This window comes from Mustela nivalis (genome assembly GCF_964662115.1).
Source record: "Mustela nivalis genome assembly, chromosome: 9".
Taxonomy (NCBI): Eukaryota; Metazoa; Chordata; class Mammalia; order Carnivora; family Mustelidae; genus Mustela; species Mustela nivalis.
In genome coordinates this window covers 65124261-65145284 of record NC_139028.1, presented here as the reverse complement: position 1 = coordinate 65145284, position 21024 = coordinate 65124261, and the positions used below count along the sequence as shown (strand labels likewise).

Sequence of the window (21024 nt, the reverse complement as noted above, 5' to 3'; positions counted from 1 at the left end):
GAAAATCACATAGGACACAGGAAACCAAAATGTGACTTGGGAAGATCATTGGCAGCATGTACAACATGGGGGCTACAGGGGAAACTAGAGGCAAGGGAGCACGGAGAGGTGCCCACAGCCATCTGGACATACAGAAATAAGGCCCAAAGCCTAAGGAGGGAAAGCAATTCTTAGTAATCATGCTAGTACTTCTGGGCATACTCACCCACACCCAAATTAGCCCAGGCTGGCCAGAGCACCAGCTACGTGCAGGAAGCCCATGGGGCTTCTCTCCCTCCCTATGTACCACCTCCTATCAAGTCCAACTCCTTCAGGCCTCTGGAGTTTACAGGTGGAGCCTCTCCTCTCAAGGTTGAGTTCCCCCAGCACTGACTCCACCTGGTGCCAGATTCCATCTGGCCACAGTCCACACAGTCCCCCAGGACCCAACAGGCCCCATGGGGGGACAATACAAAAGGGAGAAAGCAAGTCAACTTCTACCCCATGTCAAAACAGATCTGATGACAGTATTATAGTATGGCTTTGTTGCTCAGAAATCCTCTAGCCGTCAGATGGGTGGGAGAAAAGGAGAAGTTCTCACTGGACCTTTTCAGAAGCACACAGGCAGGGGCCAGAGGCTGTCATGCCTCACCCCCACCATGTGGGCCACTCAGGGAATAGAGGACTGCCTCCTGCAGCACCTGTACCCAGGCCCTGGTCAAGCCACCATGCTGTTGGGGGGTGGCTCCCAGAGCTGAGTGCTACAGGTCGTGGGATGATGAGAGAGCTGATTGGAAACTTGCTATAGAGCCCAGCCCTCACTATCTGCACCATCACACTGAGGGAGGAAAACACACGGATTTAGCACCTATCCATGCACCAGCCATTTGCATACATTCAATTCTTACAACCCTCCAAAGAACTACCCTCCTCAAAGAGCTGAATAAATTGAGGCTTGGAGAGGTGCAGCTACTCGCCTATATGTCACACAGCAAGTGTGAATAGCAAAAGGTAACCATCACTGAGCCTCTTCCACACACCAGGCCTTGTCCTGCGTGCTCTTCACGCATTGTCTCTCATGAGCTTCGCAACAATTCCAGGAGACACCTACTATTATTGCTGCACTTCTAACAAGGAAACCGAGGCTAAATGAAATTCAAGAACTTCTCCAAGTCTCCATGGCTGCTAAAGGCAGAGCCAGGCTTAGACCTAGGGCTGTGTGACTCCATTGCACCACTTCTCAACCCCGTGCTATGCTCCCACACCACACACCACAGACACTAACGAAAAGAGAAGTTGGTTCTGCAGCTTCCTGGGCTCCGACTGCTACCTACCCATCCCCATCCCCACCCCAAAATGTGTGATCACACCCTTGTTCAAGCCTCCCTTCTCAGCAGACACCAGGCTGCTACAGCAGTATTAGTCAGTCATTCCACACGGTGATTAAATTAAACACCCATTCTGTACAGGATCAGGGCATCAGGGAAATAGAGGCAAACAAATAAAATAAGGGTGGTCCCTGCCCTGAAAAGTCTCACAACCTGATGAGAGAGACACATCACTGAAGCAAACATTAAAATACAAATTGTCAGATGTAGGGGGCTTTCCTAGAAATACAGAAGAAACGTAAAGGGGAAAACCACCAGCATTCACTGACCTTCAGTCGTGTGTCTGCTCCTAAGCTGACAACTTTTTTCTTAATTAACATATGATGAAACTAACTTTGGGGGGATATAGTTCTATGAGTTTTGACACATACTTAGACTCTCATAACTGTCTTACAACCCAGACCCAGGAAAATTCTATTACTCCCCCAAATTCCTTCATTCTGTCCCTTGGTAATCAAACCCTCCCCACACTTCTAACACATAGTAACCACTGACCTAGCTCCCATCCCTACACTTCTGTCTTTCTCAGAACGTCATCGAGATGGAATCACAGAGCATGTCACTTTTTTAGTCCGGTGTTTTTTACTGAGTACAAGGCCTTTGAGATTCATCTATGTGGTGTACATCAATATTCATTCCTTTTTTATTGCTGAGCCATTTCCCACCATTTGTTTACACACTCACACATGGAAGGACATCGATTTGTGTCCGGCTTTTGGCCACTCCAAATAAAGCTACTATCAACACTATATACAAGTTTTAGTATGAATACAAATTTTCATTTATCTATAGGGGTAAATACCTAGAAGCAGAATTGCTGGGACAGGTAATAAATCATGTTTAACTTTCTCAGAAGCTCTATAAGCAAAAGTTCCGGTGGCTCTTCCTCCTCGCCTGACACTTGGTGGTGTCCATTTTTTAATTTTAGCCATTCTGCCAGATGTGTAGTGGTATCTCACTGAGGTTTTAATCTGTACTTCCCTAATGGCTGGTGATATTGAGTGATGTGAAATCTTTTCACACATTTCTTTGTCATCCATATAACTTCTTTGATGAAGTGTCTTTTTAAATCTTTTCCCATTCTGGAGTTGCTTGTTTTCTGTTCAGTTTGGGAGTTATTTGTGCCAGAAACCTTTTTTATGATTTATTTATTTTTATTTTAAAGAGATAGAGAGAGAGAGACCATGCAATCTGGGAGAGGGACAGAGTAAGAGGAAGAGAATCTCAAGCAGACTCTCCGCTGAGCACGAACCCATCACGGGACTCGATCCCAGGAGCCTGAGATCATGACCCAGACCAAAATCAGGAGTCAGATAGCTGTTGCACTGAGCCACCCACACACCACTGTGCCAGAAACTTTTACCTTTTCTCACTGAATTCTGACAGTAACCCTGCAAGGATAGGAGTCATTAACCACCATTTTACATAAGAAAACTAAAGGAAAAGTCACTAAACTACTACAATGACAATTCTTCCTAATTTCAGAATTTTACTCATTATTTAATTGCCTGTGATGTACAGACCACTAGAAGGCAAGCTCTATGAAAGCTGAAATCTTATCTGTTTTGTTTGCTATAGAATCTATATTCCTATAATGGTGCCGGGCACACAAAAGGTATTCAATAAAAATCCGTTTAACAGCTGGATAAATGCCTTGATTACCCATGTAGCCTCCAGGAAGACAATAACACTGCTCTCAAAATGTCAGGACAGGTCGAAGGGATGGTGGCTGTTGACTGCCTCTCCCTGTATACCTCAGACTGCCAGACAACCCGATAGGACCATCCCCCTGCAGCAAATCCTTTCCCAATGGGCAGTGTTCCCACCCAAGTTCTCAGTAGAACATAGGCCATGAATTTCCACACTGGTGGGCTGGTTGAACTTTCTCCCAGCCTTGAATGAGGGGCACCATCGCCAAGATTGCCATCTTGCTCATCTGAAGGGCCCACAATCCATAGCCTTTGCCAACTCAGAAGCAAGCAAAGAGAGTCCTTGAGCAGCCAAACTGGCTGCCCCCCACACAACTGATTATATATTTTCTACAAAATGCCTGCTGAGTCTCAGCTTGCCATAAGTCAAATTTCATAGCTCACAGCAGAATAAAAACAGCAATTAGAAATGGGGATGAATCAAAGACAAGATAGAAATTATAGGAAGAAATCACAACAATGGATATGGGAATCCAGGAACTGGGGTAATCGTGTAAGAGGCCCTGAAGACATGTTTTGAATGACTCAAATAAAGGCACCATTCTGTTCACAATAATCTTTGAAAAGAGAGACTTATTTCAAAAATGGCTAAAATATTAAGAGAGCTAGAACTGAGGTTATAGTTCAGTCATCTGAAAAACTTACTGATATGAGGCTGAATAAAAATGAGGCCTTATAGGGCATCTCTTCAGACTTGCGTTAAGATCTTTGGGGAATCAGCAGGGCTTTTTAAGTGGTCATGAAAAGCTCATGCCCTTCATGGTCAGCACAAGCAGGGTTTCATCACTCACGCCTCAGGGCCCATCAGCCAATATTCTAAGCTCTGAGCTGTCCACCCAACGCTCTAGTTAGCTAGAACCTGACCTCTAAGGTTGTCTCATATGTTTACACGGACTTAAGCACACATACTTTGCTACCATTATTTCTCTTTCAAAGACAGTTGCTTGTGACGAGTCATGAAAACCCAGACTGGGAGGCCCCGCTCACCACCAGCTGAAGCCAAGGCAAAGCCAGAAGTTATACTGAAAAAGAACAGCTCACCACTGGCACAGAGAAGAGCAGGGTGACAGCTTTTGTGTTATTTTAGAACAGTTTGTGCTGATGAGCTTTTTGTTGTGGTAACATTCCTCTAAAAAGAACATTTTCTTCCTCCCCTCATTGACAAAGCAATCAGCAGAAAGTGAAAAAAAGGAGGAGCAGATAACAAAGATATCCAGGAATTTGTGGATCTTGGATCATATCACCTTCTTAACTGATGTGCCATCCATCCCTTAGTCCTGTGGCTAGGCCCCCAGAGAGAGATCAGGAAGCCTCTAGGCCTCATCTGCTTCTAGGAACATGGTTTTATTCTCAGCACAAGCAAATAAAATGTGGGTTCTTTGAGGGCCAGAGCCACTTCTAGATGCAACTAAAAGTTCTGCTACTTTTATCAGGCGTCCTTGCTCAAGGACCTACAGTTGGCAGGTTCAACAAGGAGACCTCTCTCAGCCAGGCTGCCTGAGCCCCAACTTTCCTTTCCAGGTTTTTGTCCTGCTGCCTTCCCCCACGGTTGCTCTGTCTGACCAAACCCACCCACCATGCTCTTACTACCTCCACATCTGTGCTCACGCTTGCTCCCTACTTACTACTCAGGCTGCCCCATTCCTTCCATGCCACCTGAATATCTACTTTTGCTCCAGGAGGTCTATTTTTGTCCTCCTATAAATTCCTTGGGCCTCATCTAATTCAACCTAATACAAGGATCCCCTCGGCTAACCAGTCAGTAGGATGCTGTTTTCTACAGGCCCAGCCTCAGTGACTGGGAGCTCACTGCATACCTACCAAGAAAGCCTTTTCTACAAGATGGTGCTGGTAGACAATTCTTTATTCTAAAAGAATATGCCCATATTTTATTTTTCGCACACTGGTCCTGGTTCTGTCCTTAGAATAAGAGAAATAGTACACCAGTACTTCACAGCATGAGCTTTGAAATCAGATCTGTACTCGTACCCAGTGTGTCCTTGGAACAAGCCTTCCCAAGGCTCCAATCCTTGACAATAAAACCAACTTCAAAAGGCTGTTAAGAAAGGTAAAAGAGTTAATTATGCAAAGAGCTTAACACTGTGCCTGGCACGGAATAAGAATTCAATAAACGCTAGCTAGTGTTGTGGTTTTCATTGCCTGCACCATCGTTATTTAAATCTGATTCCTCCACTCCTAGTGTATTTGAAGATAGAAATTTTATTACCTGAATCTTTTCTTTTCCAGGCTCATGTTTCTCCACTAGCCTGTAAATGATATGAGGACAGATGCGTGTGTCCTCTTCACTGCCACAGCCCCATGTCTACAACCGTGCCTGGCACATACATGATATCTATAAATACTGAATTCTATTGGACGTCTCCATTTCATAGTTTCCTTGCCCTTTATTGTTCACGTCGCTCCTTTACAGGCTCTCACCGTTCCAGATGCTTCTAACAACGTGAGATCCAAAATTGAGCTCAAAACTTAAAAGGTGGGCTGACGAGCAGGGTGAAGAGACTGGGCTTACCTCTCCCTTGTGACACACACCATATCATTATTAAAGATTTGGCACAACTTGGCCGCTTCACCAAACTGCTGGCTCGTGTTGAGCTGGAAATCAACTGAAACCTTTACATCTTTTCACACACAATGACTTCATACTCTGGGCTCTGTGGAATTGGAACTGCAGTGATGCCAAAAGGTGAGACAATAACAAAGTTTTTTCCTTCTAGAGATTTCTCTCATGCCTACTATCTGGACCACTCAACAGGCTCCCAGCAACTGCGGCATGCAATTCAGAATGATGTTTCTAAAAACATGTGTTTCTTCCTCCCAAACAGAGTATAAACTCCCAGAGGGCAAGATAATGACCACCTTGACTTCTCTCCTGCTTGCCAACACAGGACTGAGCACACAGCAAGGATAGACGGATGCCCTCCGCCTGCAGCAGGATTACAGTAAGGAGGCAGGGGAACTGCAGAGACCAACCTCGGGGCTCCCTCTCCCTCTCAAACAGTACAGCGCAGTCAGTGTTGTGCTTCTGGCTGGTAGGCAGATTGGAGCCAGTCCAGGCAGAGACACAGACATCAGGCCTGCACGCGGACAGGCTGGGTCCTACAGAATCACCTCCCTTGACAAGGAGGAGCTCCTAGAGAACAAGCCAACATCAAAAACATCTCTCCACAGGGAAGAGTGTCTGGACAGCTTTCGGGGACTGTCCACACAGGGAGAGAAGAGAGCCACGGCACGGTGAGAGAGCTCACCTCATCGCTTTCTTCCACGTCCACATCACCATTGGCATCATCATCCATCAGCTTGTGGATGCTGCGGACTGCGTCAAAGCTGAGCTTCTCATCCTCACTGTGGCACAGGGGCTTGTCAATCCGGCAAAACTCTGTACAGGAAAAGCAAGAGACAACATTACTGTGGGCCGTGCCCGGCCTGTCCCTGGGTCCATAGCTTCCAGCAGCTAAATCCTCAGGCAATCACTTCACTGGCTATTTCTACAGCAAGAAAAGGGTTTCATGCAGTCTTCAACTCTCTCCCCAACGATGTGCTGAGCTTCCCCATTTAGGGACAATGCCTTATTATCCTAATCAATCCCTGGCAGGCAAGTCAAGAATAAAACTAGGACTACAGGGGAATCGGGCGCCTGGGTGGCTCAGCGGGTTGGGCCTCTGCCTTCGGCTCAGGTCATGGTCTCAGGGTCCTGGGATCGAGCCCCACATCGGGCTCTCTGCTCAGCGGGGAGCCTGCTTCCCCTTCTCTCTCTCCCTGCCTTTCTGCCTACTGTGATCTCTGTCTATCAAATAAATAAATAAAATCTTTTTTTAAAATGTTGAGTTTTAAAAAAAAGGAATACACTGGGATCTAGAACAAAGAACATGAATAGGTAACTCACAAGAAAATATATATATAAATGAAAGAAAATACAAGCAACCAATGGACATAGGGGGAAAAAGTTTCACCTTACTAGTAAGGGAAGAAATACATATTCAGATGAAATATCACTTTGAGTCAGTCGATAAATAAATGTGCATTAATACAGTCTTTCTAGAAACAGGAACACATCCCATTTACTACAGTGGCAAAATAATAAGTTTTCCTTCTCGTTCACCTTATCACTGCTGGGAGTAGCAAAGTGCCAGCCCTGGGCTCGCTGCAGAGAGCCCTCACCTGCTGAGCCATACAGTCAGCGAAAGCTATCAGGCACCCATGGTCCTGAGCACATCAGCTACAACAATGTGGGAAGCCTACAGGCCCCCAGGGCAGCTTCCTCCACTACCAATACACAGTCATGTGGCACTAAAGCCAGCACAAGAGCTGAGGCCACCTAACCCTCCCTCTCTTAGAACCCTGTGAGGGCCCCTGAGTGGCTCAGCGGGTTAAGCATCTGCCTTCAGCTTAGGTCGTGATCCCAGGGTCCTGGAATCAAGCCCCTCATCGGGCTCCCTGCTTGGAGGGGAGTCTGCTTCTCCCTCTCTCTCTGCCTGCCTCTCTGCCTACTTGTGATCTCTGTCTGTCAAAAAATAAAATCTTTAAAAAAAAAAAAAAGAAGAAGAAGAAGAAGAAGAACCCCGGGAAACACTATGCACACAGCAGAAAGAGCCTAGCATCTCGCCTTAGCTCTAACGTGTAACCCTAGGGAGGTCACTTCCCTTCTCCAGGCCTCAAGCTCGGGTATCTGAAAAAGACATTGTAAGTAGTTTCTAGAATGTCTTCCAATGGTTAGATTCTAAAATTCCTCTTTCCCTGTGACCCTGATCTTGATAACTTCTCTCTGGCAAGAATCCTCAGATTACTTCCAAGGAAGAAGATGTCACAGAAGAGAAAGCAAGGACCGGGAGAAGAGGCTGCTGCTGTGAAGCCTTCTAGAAAGCACTAATCAAAGACCTGAAACATTCCACTCCATTTAATCATTTTCCTGTCTGCTGTCAAAGGCAGCAACAGGACAGGACAAGTCACCTCCCTCTCACTGGCTAGTTGCTCAAATCCTTTTCAAAATGAGGGAGTGCTATAAATGTTAAATGTGGAAAATGTCCCATATGTGACTCAGTAAAAACAGGTTGGATACTGGAGCTCACAGATGGTAACTGTTGTGCCCAAAGTCAAAGACAGCTGAATAGCCACAGCGAGAGCCCAGGCCTACTGACTCCCAGGCCCACACTTCACCTGACTGCTTTTATGCCAAGGCAACCAAACAGCTTTAAGGTGTTCTGGAAGTCACAGATGGTAAGAAGTCCACTGAGGAAATGGCTTTACAGAAGCCAAAATGTAAGATAAACAGTATACATACCAAAGAAATATCTCCATATAATCTTATATTCTTCTACATTTGTCCTACAAGTTGGAGTGGAGGGTGGGGTGGGTACTGAGAGAAAGAGGAGAATGCAGCCAAGCATTAAGGCATTGTTTCTCAACTTCCTCACCAACAAGAGTTCTTGGCATGATCGTTTTCGTTCATGGACTCCTATCCATGAACTACCTATCCAAAAAAGAATTGCAGTAAGTAATGACTGGTTCATAGACAGAAGCAGACAGCACTGGGATTAATATTACCAACATAATGCTTTCCTTCCCTTACTCCTATTTTTGTGTTAATCAAAGGCACACATAATTGCCTATCAGAACAAGGAAAAAAATTTTAATTGCCTCTCAGAGATTTTTGATCAGCACATGATGTACCCATTTAAAAAATATTTACTGGGTGTTCTTTATGTGCCAGGCTCTATAATCAGCATGGGGCATAAAGAGATGAGATCTCATCCCTGCTCTCAAGGAGCTTAGTTATAAAACTAGAGGAGAGGGGTGATAATTACACGATGTGCTAAGTACCATGATAAAAAGAAAGAATCAGGATTACCCTAGAGGTCAACAAACTTTTTCTGTAAAAGGCCAGACGGTAAACAATTTAGGATCTATGAACCAGATAGCCTCTGTTACAACTACCTAACTCTATCATAGAGCACAAAGGGTGCCATAGACAAAACATAAGTGCACAAGCTTAGCTGTGTTCCAATAAAACTTTATTCACAAAAACAGGTAGTGGGCTGAATTTGACCACTGGGCCATAGTTTGCTAAGCCCTGTTCTAGAAAACCATAGGTAGCACACATGAACCATATTAAGGTGACAGATTTTTGAACCAAAGCAAAGAAATCCAGTCTTTTCACTAGCCTGTTTCCACACACAGGTTTCTCATAAGTAAAGCACAACTTCCTTTTAAGTTTTATTTATTTAAGAAATCTCTATACCCAAAGTGGGGCTCCAACTCACAAACCCCAGATCAGGAGTCTCATGCTCTTCCAACTGAGCCAGCCAGGTGCCCCAAAGCATAACTTCGAATAGCATTTTCTTAATGCTGAACTAGTTTACTGAACTCTAGGGATGAGGGGCAGAGGGAATCTCCAGGCCAGGCACCATTGGCCTAAGTCACCCAGCCCCTTTCCCGAAGGCCTATGGCAGGTCCAAGAAGTTTGGGCTTCCAACACTAGGCTCTGGTTTGTAACCTGATCAGACACACGGGTGACTTTTGCTGCTGGCATCATCAGACATAGAGAAGGATTAAAGGGATTGGGGATAAAGGGATACAAAATCTTGATGTCCCATAAGGCCAGAGAATCCTGTCCAGAAAAACCACGTTAGCCAAAATTCACAAATGACTCCTGCTATCAAGCATTTCCTAGGCTGTCTCTCTTTCCTTCCTGAGACCTTTCTATCATCTCTTACACATTCCAATCTGGCAAGGTTTCCCACAGCCATGTGGAAATAGCCTTGGAAGATCCAACGATTTAGCAATGCATTATTAGTAAGAGCCCTGAATTTGTAGTCAGAACATGCATATCAAAACCTCAGCTCCATCAGTTACAACTATATGATGTTGGACAAGCTGTTTAACTTCTCTGAGCTTCCAATGCCTCATCTGTAAAATGAGGACAAACTCTGTAAGCAGACCACATTTGTTCAAACACCTTGCATAGGGCATGCAGAAAGCTGACAATCCATACATCTGTAGTCTCCTTCTTTCCTCCCAGAGAAACAAGTGAGCAGCTCCCATCCTCTGCTAACCAGCCACTCTCTCTGTCAGATGATGAAGAATCAAACACAAACATACAGTCCAATAAGATAGATCAGCATATGTTCTAGATGAGCTGACAAGTGATTATAACAATAGTCTATATTCCCACAACACTTATGATCTATCACTGAGAACATTTATCATACTGTGTTGCAGTTCTCTGTTTGTCTTCCCTATGAGACTGTGATTTCCAGAAGGGATTGGGACCATGTCCTCAGCCCCAAGCAAAAGCCAGGTTCTTGATAGATGCTCATTCAATGTCTTTTGATGAATACTTAAATACCAACTAACAATTATGTGTAGGCTTTCTCTAGGCAGAAAAGAGAATTCTAAGTAAAAAGATTAGTTCAGAACCAGGTTTTTAAATTGTTGGATCTCAGGGCCCCTGTATACTCATGAAAATTGAAAATCCCCAAACTGATATTTACCATATCAGAAATTAAAATACAAATTCTAGTAGTAATTAGTTCCTTTTAGACCAATAAATCTCCTATACATTAATAGAAATATGATTTTTTATGAAAAATAATTGTTTCCTGGAAAAAATGTTTTCTGAGTAGGATTATTTTACATTTTTGCAAATCTCCTTAATATCTTGATTAATGGGAAATGGCTGTAGTTTTATACCTATGTCCACATTCAATGTGTTGTTTTGATCCAAGATCAAAACAGGTATGTAGCTGGAAAAGACAGGAGTATTTTAATAACTTCTCAGATAACTGTAAACATTCTTCTCTAATATTACATCAAAACTCAATAAGTAGTAGATTTATTAAAGATTAGGTGCAATGTGAAATTTGAAACTAACTGGATGAACTTTTTGTACTTTATTACATTAAAATCTATTGCTCTATCTTGCACTTTCAATGATCTTTTATCAGGTGTGATTTTGTAACACGATACACTTGGTCACATGAAAGCTAGTGATTCGATGAGTTAGGCCTAGCTTCCAAATTGGTCCATTTCATCCATATAATAGCAAAACAATCAGTTATTAATATCACCACTAATTTCATCAGAAAAGTTTTATTTATTTATTTATTTATTTGAGAGATTGAGAGACAGCTCCAGCAGTCACAGGGGGACAGGGGGAAGGGTGCAATGCAGAGGGAGCATGGAGTCTGATGTGGGGTTTGATCTCACAACCCTAAAATCATGATCTGAGCTGAAATCAAGAGTCAGACACCCAACCAACCAAACCACCCAATTGCCACCTTTCTTCTTTCTTTCTTTCTTTCTTTTTTTTAAAGTAGCCTCCATACCAAGCATGGAGCCCAACACAGGGCTTGAACTCATGACCTTGAGATCAAGACCTGAGCTGAGATCAAGAGCTGGACCCTTAACCGACTGAGCCACTGAGGTGCCCTCATCAGAAAAGCTTGAAATCTGGGGAAGCGTCAAGCTCACAGTGGCAGATACAAGTTTTCCACAATTCTAAGTTTTAAATAAAAGCTAGAATTTTATCATTGGCAACAAATACTACCAGTGGTTTTCCTCTAAGTAGCAGACTCATCTCATTCATTTTCAAGAAAATATCGGCCAAATAATTAGTTTCAGTAACTATAGTTTATCTCTCAGTTACTCTTTCAAATAAAAATAGTGTTTCCTGGGGCACCTGGGTGGCTCAGTCTTTAAGCATCTGCCTTCAGCTCAGGTCAATCCCAGGACACTACGATCAAATCCCACAAAGGGCTCCCTGCTCAGTGGAGAACCTGCTTCTCCCTCTCTCTCTCATCCCTGCTCGTGTTCTCTCTTGCTACCTCTGTCTCTCTCTTTCAAATAAATAGAACCTTTAAAGAAAAAAAGTGTTCCCTGAAGAAGGGAGGTAGTTCAGCTTCCAACTTGATGATACAAACACTCTTCCTTAAAATAAACATCAAATTCTACCTGCAGCAAAAGTGCTTTATGCATATTTCCTGTTTCATCACACAGAATACTAAAGAGACATGTATTCGTGGGATATATTTTAATAGAATTCATACACTTTTACTTCTATATCTAAAAAAAAATTTTTTTTTTAAACAGAGCATATGAAGGTGAGGAAAACAGTGACCAATGGCACAGTTTGGTGCCACTGCTTTGACTCCTAAAAAGGAACCAACAGTTTTACTTAATTGCTTTCATGCCACCAGTACAAATGTAGACATGGTGGGAAAAAAAGCAAGTAACATCTTAGCATTATTACTAAAATGTCTTTGACCCTTTGGACCTCTGAAAAGGTCTTGGTGATCCTCAATGGTCTGCAGACCACGTTTTGTTAATCACTGGCAGGCAAAACGACAGTCTTTCCCCCGTGTCCCAAGCTCCTCTCCATTCTCCAGGTGGAGCTAATCGTTCACCACTCTATGCTCCAAAGCACTTTATACACAACTCCGCTGTATTAATTTTCATGCTCTGATGTTCACATACCACGTCCAGAAAAGGGCAAGGACTAGGTTTGACTCACTCTATCTTCCAGGGCCTAGGATGGCACCTTCACTAACATCCACCGTCAAGTAGGAAATCAGTAAATGTTGGCTGAATGAACGAATGTGTGCGTAAATGGATTTATAGCAAACCGTATCTCCTCCAAAGACAAGAGAATTGCTGAGAACAAATGACCAATTCCTCCCACCAATATCCACCATCCACCTGATGCCTCCTCCCTTCCAGCCAGTTTCTCAACACTGAACAATAATTCCTCCCCCTAAGACCACAGATCTGCAGGCATGTGAAGCAGAGCCTGACAATGGATTGTCTGGTGTGAGACATAAGCCCAAAGGGAAAAAAGTGAGAGAAACAGCAGGTAAGGAAGAAGGTATAGATCAGGAACAGAGAAGGCCACTAGACTGCTCCTTACCACTTGGCTGGCACCTGAAGGGATTCTGGAAATTGTGAAATCTTGCGAATAATTTCTTCACTTCACCTCCCACCCCCCAAAGCGGGACCAGGAAGCTCTGCAGGAATTCTCCATGGGATCAGAATCCATCCTTACCCTTAGAATGGGCTCCAAAGACTATTAAGACAGAGCACCAGCCCTAGGAAGACTCAGATTCGACCAAGGACCAGGACATTCCAGAGATAAAACAGCACAGAAGGGGCGCCTGGGTGGCTCGGTGGGTTAAAGCCTCTGCCTTCGGCTCAGGTTTTGATCCCTGGGTCTTGGGATCGAGCCCCACGTCAGGCTCTCTGCTTAGTAGGGAGTCTGCTTCTACCTCTCTCTCTGCCTGCCTCTCTGCCTACTTGTGATCTCTCTCTGTCAAATAAATAAATAAAATCTTTAAAAAAAAAAAAAGACTCTTAAGGATGGAGAACAAACAGGGTTGATGAAGAGAGGTGGGTGGGGGATGGGCTAGATAGGTGATGGGTATTAAAGAGAGCACTTTTGTGTTAGGCACTAAGTGTTATATGGAAGCAATGAATCACTAAATTCTACTCTGAAACCAATATTGCACTGTAAGTTAACTAACTAGAATTTAAATAAAAATTTAAAGGAAAAGAAAGAAAGAATAACCTAGAATCCTTCTGTATGGAAGCCTCTTCATTCTTTCTTGACCTGCAGACTCTGACTCATACTGTTGGTCTGAACTTAAACACTTTTTCTTCAAGAATCTTCCTTGATCATCTTCCCTGCCAAAGTGGCTTAGGCTCACATTGTTACATTCTCCAAAGCACCCTATATTTTTTGTCGATAGCACTTTTCACAATTATAATTATTTATGTGATAATTTGTTCAAGTTGAGACCTCCATTGTACTTAGACTCTAGGCAGCAGAGTTGGAAGGGTTTGGGAAGCATCAAGGCCCACTGTCTGCCTTATGACAGAGGAGAGTGAGGCTATGAAAGGGGAGTGTTTTGCATGAGGTTGGTCAGCAAACTAGTGGCAGAACCAGATTAGAAGTCTCTAACTTGCTATGCCGCGTGGCATAGGGATGCCTTCCTGTGCCAAGGCTGTCTGGTTGGGAGACCCAGATGAGTCTGTGCAAGAGGGCTCCCTAGAAATACTAACCCTTACTTTCCAAGACCCACAATTAGGAGCAATACATTCTGCTTGTCTACTGAGGGCCAACCCAGGAGTCCTAGCTGGTCTTAACCCATTTCCCAAGGTAAAATAGCATTCCTGGTTTTGCCTTAATGTCTTTAGTGTCCAGCACTAGCCAGGGACCCCTTCCGTACTAAGGACATTGGAGAAAATACAAAGTTAAACGACATAACTTTAAAACAAAGTTAAAAAGACATTGGAGAAAAAATACAGAGTCCCTAGTACACTCTGTGGGAAGAAACAAAAAGAGCTAAAGAATATGCTTCTGTTTAATCATATGAAACATAATCACCTGCTAGATGAGATAAATTCTTCAGCCTCTCTCCACCCAGCCTGCCCATCATGTCCCATGTCTACCTTCTTCCTCTCAGTATTCTTTTCTCCAAATACTGGTTTCACAAGAAGCTTCCTTCCCAAAGAAGGTAGCTAATCCCTAAAGTTAGTCCCCATCAAGCAGGCCATGACATCAGGAACCCAGGCTTCTGATGCAGGAGTCTTCTAGCTGTTCTGACTCCCTGTGCCTCCTCCCATGTCTCCTGCAGGGCTTTGGACTCTGGTCCATCCACTTAACAGCCTATCTGTCCACCCTCTAATTTTTAGAACCTTTCTGACTAAATTAAGAGCTTCTGAGCCCCAGTTCAGCATTCACATGCTACCACTTCAACACTGATTTCTGACTTTCAAACACCTAATTGCTGACATTGAGCTAGCTAGCCCAACTAACCAAAGCACCAGGAATACGAAAAGAAGTAAGATACACTTCTCTGGCCTCCAGGGTTCCCCCGTGCGCTTCAGTGATTAAAATACATACTGAATTACAGAAGTGGTAGTTGCAGGTCTTTAAATTTCAACTTTCCTATACTCTGAGTGCTCCTAAGGATTTTCTTATCTGAAAAATCAGTAAAGTCCTTGAAAAAAACAGTCAAGCCCTGTAAGTGTTAGTCAATCGCTTCTCAGTTGTCTATTCTCTGCTTTACCTGTGAGTCTTATCTTCCCAGCTATAGATGAGTCTGATTTTTCCGGTGTTCCCCTGTGTCTGGCAGAGCCCCAGGCAACACAAGACCTGGTCTAAAGACAACTGAAAGCAGCTTACGGGTTTTGAAGGTTTGCTTTCTCAGCTTTGGGGTCCCACATACCACAGGTCTTTACCTTCTAAAGGTATCTGTGCCAAGAAGCATGACAGCTCCAGAGAAATTAAATCAAAACACACTTGTTCAAAAGTTGCCCCAAATTCTCTGACCTGGCACCTGACCCAAACATTCCTGCCTCCTGGCCAGCACTTGTCAGAGTCTGAGATAGCCAAAAAAATAATTACAAACAACTCAAAACAGATTTCTGCTGGGAAAAGTTTTCTGAAAGTGCTGGGATGGGCCCCAAAGAACTTGCCCAGATAAGGACATTGCACAGTGCCCAGGGGAGTATCCAACCCATTAGCAGACCCTCTAGGATTATACCCCTCTGGTTCCAAAGTGGAGCTGGCTCCCAACAGTCTTGATCACAGTGGCCCCAAAAGCACAGTGATAAATGCCTGGGTGAGCCAGGCACACCATTGTGTGGGGTAAAAACAATGTGGATTCCAGGTTCCCTCAGAGCTGGAGGTCATCCTCCAGCCGCCCCAGGCCCACTGCTGGCCAGCCTACCAGAGAACACATTCCTGGGCCCCCAAAGAGACCAGACCCAGGAAACAGTTTCTCAACACCTTCCTGCCCCCCATCAGCCTCCACTCAAATAATACAAAGAAGATAATGGCCCCCTTTCTTCTTTTCTTGAGAGAGGACAACCAAGAACATCTACTGAAAGACCTTGCAGTCAGGATGATCATTCCAAAAACTGGGTTTGCAGCCCTTCCTTGCTGGATGGCAATGGCAGTTCTCAGCTCTCGTAATGGCGACTCCTCAGAAGAGGGGCTGACTGTCCAGAACGAAGTGTGTCTATGCCTCCTGAGAAGCCAGGCTCCCTGGCCCTGCTCCCGCATGCCAATGAGCCAGATGTGATTTTTCAGGAAAGGCCTCTATGGCCGAGCAGGCTCCAACTCACAGAGAACTGAGTTCAGGTCTCCATGTACTTTGCCTGGGTAACAATAGTTTCCTCAGTGATCTTCCCATCTCTGCTTGTTTCTCTCAAACTCATTCTCTACTAAAGCAGTTAGTATAATTTTTCTAAAATTCCAATCTGACTATACCACTCTCCTGAATAAAGTCCTTCACAGGTTCACATTTAAAAACCCGGATTCAGGGACGCCTGGGTGGCTCAGTCAATTAAGTGAGTCTTGATTTCGGCTCAGATTGTGATCTCAGGATTGTGACACCAAGCCCTGCATCAGGATCTGCACTCAGTGGGAGTCTGCCTGAGATTCTCTCTCTCCCTCTCCCTAATCCCCCATTCACATGCATTTGCTCTCTCTAAAATAAATAAATAAATCTTAAAAAAAAAAAAAACAAAAAAACCCTGTATATAAATGTTCATGGAAGCTTTATGTCTAAAAGCCCCAAACTGGGATCAGTCCATTTGCCTTTAACAGATGAATGGTTATATATGTTATACACAATGGAATACTACTCACCATTAAAAAGGAATGAAGTCATGATACATAAAAACACTTAGATGATTTTCCAGGAATTATGGCTGAACAAAAAAAGCCAATTCCAAAAGATTACAAACTCCATTCCAATTATACAACACTTTTGAAAGGTCAAAACTTTAGAAACGGAAGACAGATGGGTTAGGAATAGGGAAGGGGTGGGAGAGAAAGCTGTGGTTATAGAGGGGCAACATGAAGGTGTTACGGTATGGGAATATGTTTACATACACACACACACACACACACACACACACACACACATAAACAACCAGCACAAATAAAACTGGGGAAATCTAACCAAGATTGGCAGTTTGTGTTAACGTCAATATTCTGGTTATACTATTATACTACAGTTTGTCAAAATGTTACTGTGGGGAAAACTGCAAAGTTTCCCAATGATCTCGCTGTATTATTTTTTTTTTTACGCTGCATATAAATCTACAACTATCTCAATAAATATTCTAATTTAAAGCAAAAAGTCCTCTGCAGAGCTCCCAAACTCCTACCATAGTAATTCCTTTTTTTTCAGTGATGAATTCCAAAACCTCCATATAATAATAGTTATACTTTTGGGGTGCCTGGGTGGCTCAGTCAGTCAAGCGTCTACCTTTGGTTCAGGTCATGATCTCAGGGTCCTGGGATTGAGCCCCATGTCAGGCTCCCTGCTTAGCAGAGAATCTGCTTCTCCCTCTCCCTCTGTGCTTGCTCTCACACTCTCTCTCTCTCTGTCTCTCAAATAAATAAAATCTATAAAAATAACAGTTACACTTTTAGTATCCACAGACTGAAAAATAATTGGGAGAATAATATGAATTCATCAGACACCCTTCAAGGACCCCCTTCAGTTTCAAATCCTGAAGCTGGAAACCAATGGCTTGTACACCAAATATAATGTAGCAAAGAATACAGGCTTTTCCAGAGGTGGTCCCTAGCAGGTTCTCCAGCCTTAACCCATACCACTCACTCACACACACCTCACACTCCCACCACACTAAACTACTTTCAGTTCCATAAATATGCAAGACTCACTTTGTGGCTTTGTACATGATGTTCCCTCTGTCTACAATATCCTTGCCCCATTTCACACCTGACTAATTCCTACTCAAGTTTCAAGATTCTACTCAGGCTTTTTCTAATTCCTCTAGGAAGTACTCTCTACACTGACTCCTTGGGTTAGATTAAGAGCCCTCTTCTGTGCCCTCATGGCCCCTGTGCTTCTCTCTATCACAACTTAGACCAATGAACCTCTGTAATACCTCCGTTTCTTTACCTACAAAATAAGAAAACAGCATTTACCTCGCAGAGTATTAGGAATGAAATGAGTTAATACATATAAAGTACTTCAACTAGAGCATGGTGCACAGTAAGCATTCGATTACCACCAAGTTGTTTGTTGTTTTTTAAGATTTTATTTATTTATTTCACAGACAGAAATCACAAGTAGGCAGAGAGGCAGGCAGAGAGAGAGAGTGGGAAGCAGGCTCCCTGCCGAGCAGAGAGCCCAATGTGGGGCTCAATCTCAGGACCCTGAGATCATGCTGAGCCGAAGGCAGAGGCATTAACCCACTAAGCCACCCAGGCGCCCCCACCAAGTTGTTTTTATTATAATTGTCTAACCATTACACTGAAAGATACAAGCAGGAACAATATTTGCATCCATCACTTGTCTGGCCTACAGTAGGTGCTTGGTAAAGAAATGGGAAAAGAATGAAAGGATGGATCTAAGGTCGGTGGTGCAGGGAGGTTGAATCTTAGTCAGTGGTAGAACTGGAAATCTAGAGAATTGAGAAGTACTGCTAAGAGCAAGAGGTATATACAGTAGGAGCCAGGAATAAGATAGCCATCTCTAGAAGATAAGCACAAAACGATGGACCATTACAGATTACTAAGAACTTGGGTGAAGAAACATAACTGAGAACTGCTGAATTATATGTATCTTCTCAACTAGCTGAAGCCATACTCAATTGTCATGCAGAGCTCTTTTGATTTGTCATTATAGCCTCTTAATTTTGAGCTGAAAAAACTGCTTCGCCTTTTAGAGGCACTGTTTCTTCACCTGTAAAATGTGACATAATAACATAATTTCCTAAGGATGTAAGATTATTGAAAGTAAACCATCTAGCCCATTAATTAAAGTAAAACTAGTTTGTTCCAGGTAAATGTTATATCATCCCCTTGTCTCCAAATTTTCTTTCTCTTAAAAGATGTAAAAAGGAAAAGGGTAAGTCCCTTGGATAATAGCAGCCTAGATGGAGAGGAAGGAGATGAATGTGAAACGGACTTATACAAAGCCCCAGAGCTTGAGGAAGAGTAGGTGGGTACCTCAAGTTACTCTCCCCCCAACTCTTCATGGTCAGAACTTGCCAAGGCTCAGGGAAAGCCCTATTCTCCCCAGCCTTCTTAAACCATTCCAGGCCCTTTGAGGCCACAGCACTGAGCCCAGCCTGGTTCCAGCACCACCTCATGAGATCTCTTCCAATCATAATCAGACTCTGTCCCCAGCTGGCCTGTTAGATCCCCTGCAGTGGGACCTCAGTGTCCTCCTGCTATCTCCACAAGAACAGAATTAAGTACACTGTTACCATCTAAGGGAGAAGGGGAGCGGGGTGACTATGTCAGGAACTATGTTGGGACTTGTACATACATTGTCTCTTTTACAACTTTGTAAAGACAGTATTTTGATTATCCCTAATATCAGATGAGGAAACTGAGGCACAGATATGCTAAGTGACTTGCTCAAGTCATGTGAATGGTAAAAGAAAGGCTGTAACTGGGATACTGTCTGTCTTCAGAGTCTTGGTAAGAATAAATGCACACTGGCATCACCTGGTTACCAACTATATAGCTGATTTGCTGGGCAGTTTGGTCACACCAGGCCCCCCACCCCCCGCCTCAACTCTTCTCTGCTGCCAATCTGGGCCTGAGAAAACTATTTGACTTCCTTTCTTCCTCTTATTTTGTCCCAAATGCCATGGGAGCTACCTTGGGTCCCTTTCACAATAGAGTATGTAGAAAAAACAGGTTCAACAAAGGGCCCTGCATGGGAGGAATAAAAGGGAGGCAAGTATTAATATCCTACAACAGCCAAGCTAGTTAAACCTTCTGGTTTTACAGATGAGGACACTTAACTCTGAGAAGGCAGGTATTTGCATAAGGTAACAGAGGTTAGTGGAGACTGAAACCTTGTCTCCCAGACTCCCAAACTGGTGCTCATTTTGGTCTAACCGGCACAAGGCCATGCCCAAGAACTGGAGTATGGCCTGTCAGGCCTGTCACTAAGCAAAAAACCCAAACACTGTAAACACAGGAAATGGGCTGGGATGAGGTTCAGAGGGAGCAGCAACCTTTGCCAAGTTAGAAGTGTTCAAGGGTTTCCTGTCCACAGCTGTTAACTGTCACAGAAATGCTCCAGAAAGCAATACAAGGCAGAAAGGAGAGAGAATGAGGAGAAAATATTTAGGTCCAGAAGTGACTTTAAAAATTATTCAGCCCAATTTACTTAATCTTACAGATGAGGAAGCTAAGACCCCCCTAAAAAAAAAAAAAATGACTTGTCCAAACTTACACTCCAAATTTAAGGACCCTTAGGAACCACTTATTTGGTTCAAATCCGTCATTTTAGTGATAAGAAGCCTGAGACCCAGAGAGAGAAAGAGCCTTGCCCAAGGTCCCCAAGGCTAGAGAGGAGGCGCAAACACTGGAACTGAGCTCTTCTACCTCAAACACCTGTGTACTTAGAGGGAGCCCGCTGAAGTGACTTACCTCATACACAGCTGTGTTGGCCATGGAGAAAGTACAACAGGTCAGGGAACTGAAAATAAGCAGAATATACTACCAACTAATGAAGAATAACAAAGACCAAACACAGCAAGCTTATAAGAACCCAAACAAAAGTGCTCTGGTTGCTTAAGATACTTTGGAAAACTAAGAGACAGAAAAATATTTGAGCTATACCAGGAAGAGAATCCAAGGAAGAATGAGCAGGGCAAGCAGGCAGAAAAGGCCAGAAATGCTAAGGGAAATCCCAAATTCTGCTTCCTTCTTCTGTCCTAGAGCTAAATATCCAGGACACACCACTTCAGAAGGTGGGTTCAGCAGGCCACTACGGGGATACTATTGTGTAGTAATTAGCCAATTACTGGGCCCCCACATACCACAGCTGGCAGGTATAGAGGGAAATTACACTTCCATGAGGACTGGAATATCATATAGATTCACTTCTCATGCCAGCCCTAAGACACAAGGATTATGATTCCCATTGAACAGA

General features: G+C 43.6%; 1 protein-coding gene across 4 annotated transcripts in view; it reads right to left on the bottom strand.

The window, feature by feature from the left end:
- The window catches only part of STIM1 (stromal interaction molecule 1), a 185954-nt gene that overhangs the window by 80442 nt on the left and 84488 nt on the right, over window positions 1-21024 (bottom strand). For all 4 annotated transcript variants that reach the window (XM_082749887.1, XM_082749885.1, XM_082749888.1 and 1 more), the window contains exon 2: window positions 6343-6473. In XM_082749887.1, the coding sequence (XP_082606013.1) occupies window positions 6343-6473 (131 nt within the window). The remainder of the gene's footprint in view (window positions 1-6342; window positions 6474-21024) is intronic.